Source organism: Odontesthes bonariensis, chromosome 9, assembly GCF_027942865.1.
Source record: "Odontesthes bonariensis isolate fOdoBon6 chromosome 9, fOdoBon6.hap1, whole genome shotgun sequence".
NCBI lineage: Eukaryota > Metazoa > Chordata > Actinopteri > Atheriniformes > Atherinopsidae > Odontesthes > Odontesthes bonariensis.
Window position 1 is genome coordinate 1,483,324 of NC_134514.1, and position 2,733 is coordinate 1,486,056.

Consider the following 2,733-nt stretch of genomic DNA (forward strand, 5'->3'; position numbering starts at 1 on the left):
CAAGGCATCCTAACCAGATGCCCGAGCCACCTCATCTGACTCCTCTGGATGCGGAGGAGCAGCGGTTCTACTCCGAGCCCCTCCCGGATGACCGAGCTTCTCACCCTATCTCTCAGGGAGAGCCCAGACACTCTGCGGAGGAAACTCATTTCGGCCGCTTGTATTCGCGATCTCGTTCTTTCGGTCACTACCCACAGCTCGTGACCACAGGTGAGGGTAGGAACATAGACTGACCGGTAAATGGAGAGCTTGGCCTTCTGGCTCAGCTCCTTCTTCACCACGACGGGCCGGTGCAGAGCCCGCATCACTGCAGACGCCGCACCGATCCGTCTGTCAACCTCCTGCTCCATTCGTCCCTCACTCGTGAACAAGACTGCAGGATACTTGAACTCCTCCACTTGGGGAAGGATCTCATCCTTGACCCGGAGAGAGCATTCCACCCTTTTCCGGCTAAGGACCATGGTCTCAGATTTGGAGGTGCTGATGGTCATCCCAGCCGCTTCACATTCGGCTGCGAACCGCTCCAGTGAGAGCTGAAGGTCACGGCCCGACGACGCCAACAGAACCGCATCATCCGCAAAAAGCAGAGACCCGATTCTGAGGTCGCCAAACCGGACCCCCTCAACACCCTGGCTGCGCCTAGAAATTCTGTCCATAAAAATTATAAACAGAATCGGTGACAAAGGGCAGCCCTGACGGAGTCCAACCCTCACAGGAAACATGTCCTACTTACTGCAGGCAATGCGGACCAAACTCTGACACCGGTCATACAGAGACCAAACAGCCCATATCAAGGAGTCCGGCACTCCATACTCCCGGAGCACCCCCCACAAGAGTCCCAGAGGGACACGGTCGAACGCCTTATCCAAGTCCACAAAACACATTAAGAAGTTATACGTTTCTGTCTACCAATCAGACCGGAAATGGAAACCTGGGCTCCACCCCACCCCTCACCTGAAAAGGTTAAAGAGGTATGAGCAGCTCAACCACCCTCACAGCCTGCATCACACTGATGTTGAATCATCTGACAGTGAGTTGAACATGTGGAGAGTTTGTGGTTTTGAGCTTTGACAAACTGTTGGAGAGTAATCACAGTGTATCCTCTTTCTGAACAGCGGTAATGACTGGAAAGGTGATCATGGTAAACTCCACACAGGTTTCATATTTCACCCTCACTGCTTACTTTGACACCGGGCGTTTGAAGCATTTATACTTTCTGGTTGTGCTGACTCTTTATATCCTGATTATCAGCTCTAATGTTCTGCTCATCGTGGTTATCAGTGTGAACAGGAGCTTACATGAACCCATGTACATGTTTCTGTGCAGCCTGTTTGTAAATGAGCTGTATGGTAGTTCAGGGTTGTTTCCATTCCTGCTGATTCAGATCCTCTCTGACGTTCACACTGTTTCTGCTCCTCTCTGTTTCCTGCAGGTTTTCTGTTTGTACTCGTACGGAGGTGTAGAGTTTTTCACCCTGGCCATCATGTCTTATGACAGATATCTTGCTATCTGTTATCCTCTGCAGTACAACATACGTATGACATCTAATAAGATTGCTGTGCTCACTGCTGTTTTATGGGTCTACTCTTTCCTTTCTAATGTCTTCTTTGTGTGTGGACTAACTGTCCCCTTACAGCTGTGTGGGAACCTCATCAACAAAGTGTACTGTGATAACTACTATATCACCAGACTGGCCTGCTCTGACACCACAGTCAATAACATCTGTGGACTTGTTCACATGTTTACAGTCATCCTGGGTCTGATTGTTCTAATCATTTACACTTATATTAGAATCCTGAAAGTGTGTTTTTCTGGGTCCAAACAAACCCGACAGAAGGTTTTCAGTACCTGCACACCACACCTGGCTTCTCTGCTCAACTTCTCCTTTGGGGCCTTTTTTGAAATTGTGCAGAGTAGGTTTAACTTGAGCAGGTTACCGAACATGCTGCGCATCTTTTTGTCCTTGTACTGGCTCACATGTCAGCCGCTTGTCAATCCTGTGCTTTACGGACTGAAAATGTCCAAAATAAGAAACGCATGTAAAGATCTGCTTTTTGGGAGGAAGATCTACCTCTAATCCAACCGTCATATGAGATAGAACTGATAGATAGATAGATAGATAGATACTTTATTGATCCCGAAGGAAATTCAAGCATCCAGTAGCAAAACATAACAATAAAGGAATAAAAAGGTTTATACAACTATAAACAATTTAAAAATATAAGCTGACCGTACAAGAAGCAAGAAAATAAAGAAGTGCCATCACTGAGAGCTGTTGTACAGCCTGATGGCCAGAGGGACAAAAGAGTTCTTGAGTCAACTGAGATATTATTAGATTAAATGGAACTAAATGTGAGTGCAGAACTATTTGATTTTAATAACAGTCTGAAGAAAGAGTAAATACTTTTGTTACAGAGCTAGAGATTTTCTCTGGGTCACTGAAAGTAGTCATTCCTTCTGTTCTGTTACCACTGCTTTAAAGTCTAATAACTTCACACATACGCTTTGAAATATTTGTATTTCTGAGCTTAAACTGTTGTTTCTTCAAGTCTCTGAACTGAGACGTGTGAGACACCCAGGTGGATGTCCAACGCTGAAACGGGAGATCATTTTCAGAAGGGACCAAAATGTGTCTGTAACTGTGTTTAACCATCTGCAGTTTAATTCACTTTAATTATGCAGCATCAGTTGAAGGCTAAAGGCCATCATAAGGCACCTTATGTCAGGGAACTC

At 46.0% G+C, this 2,733-nt stretch overlaps 1 protein-coding gene across 1 annotated transcript; it reads left to right on the forward strand.

Moving 5' to 3' along the window:
• Positions 1–1,138: 1,138 nt before the first annotated feature.
• Positions 1,139–2,077, forward strand: LOC142388996 (olfactory receptor 4B13-like). The gene has a single exon (XM_075474546.1). It carries the CDS (start codon positions 1,139–1,141, stop codon positions 2,075–2,077), a length of 939 nt encoding a protein of 312 aa, XP_075330661.1.
• The last annotated feature ends 656 nt before the right edge of the window (positions 2,078–2,733 follow it).

Coding starts and splice junctions, on each gene's coding strand:
- LOC142388996 (XM_075474546.1), top strand. CDS start 1,139: ATGGTAAACTCCACACAGGTTTCATATTTCACCCTCACTGCTTACTTT.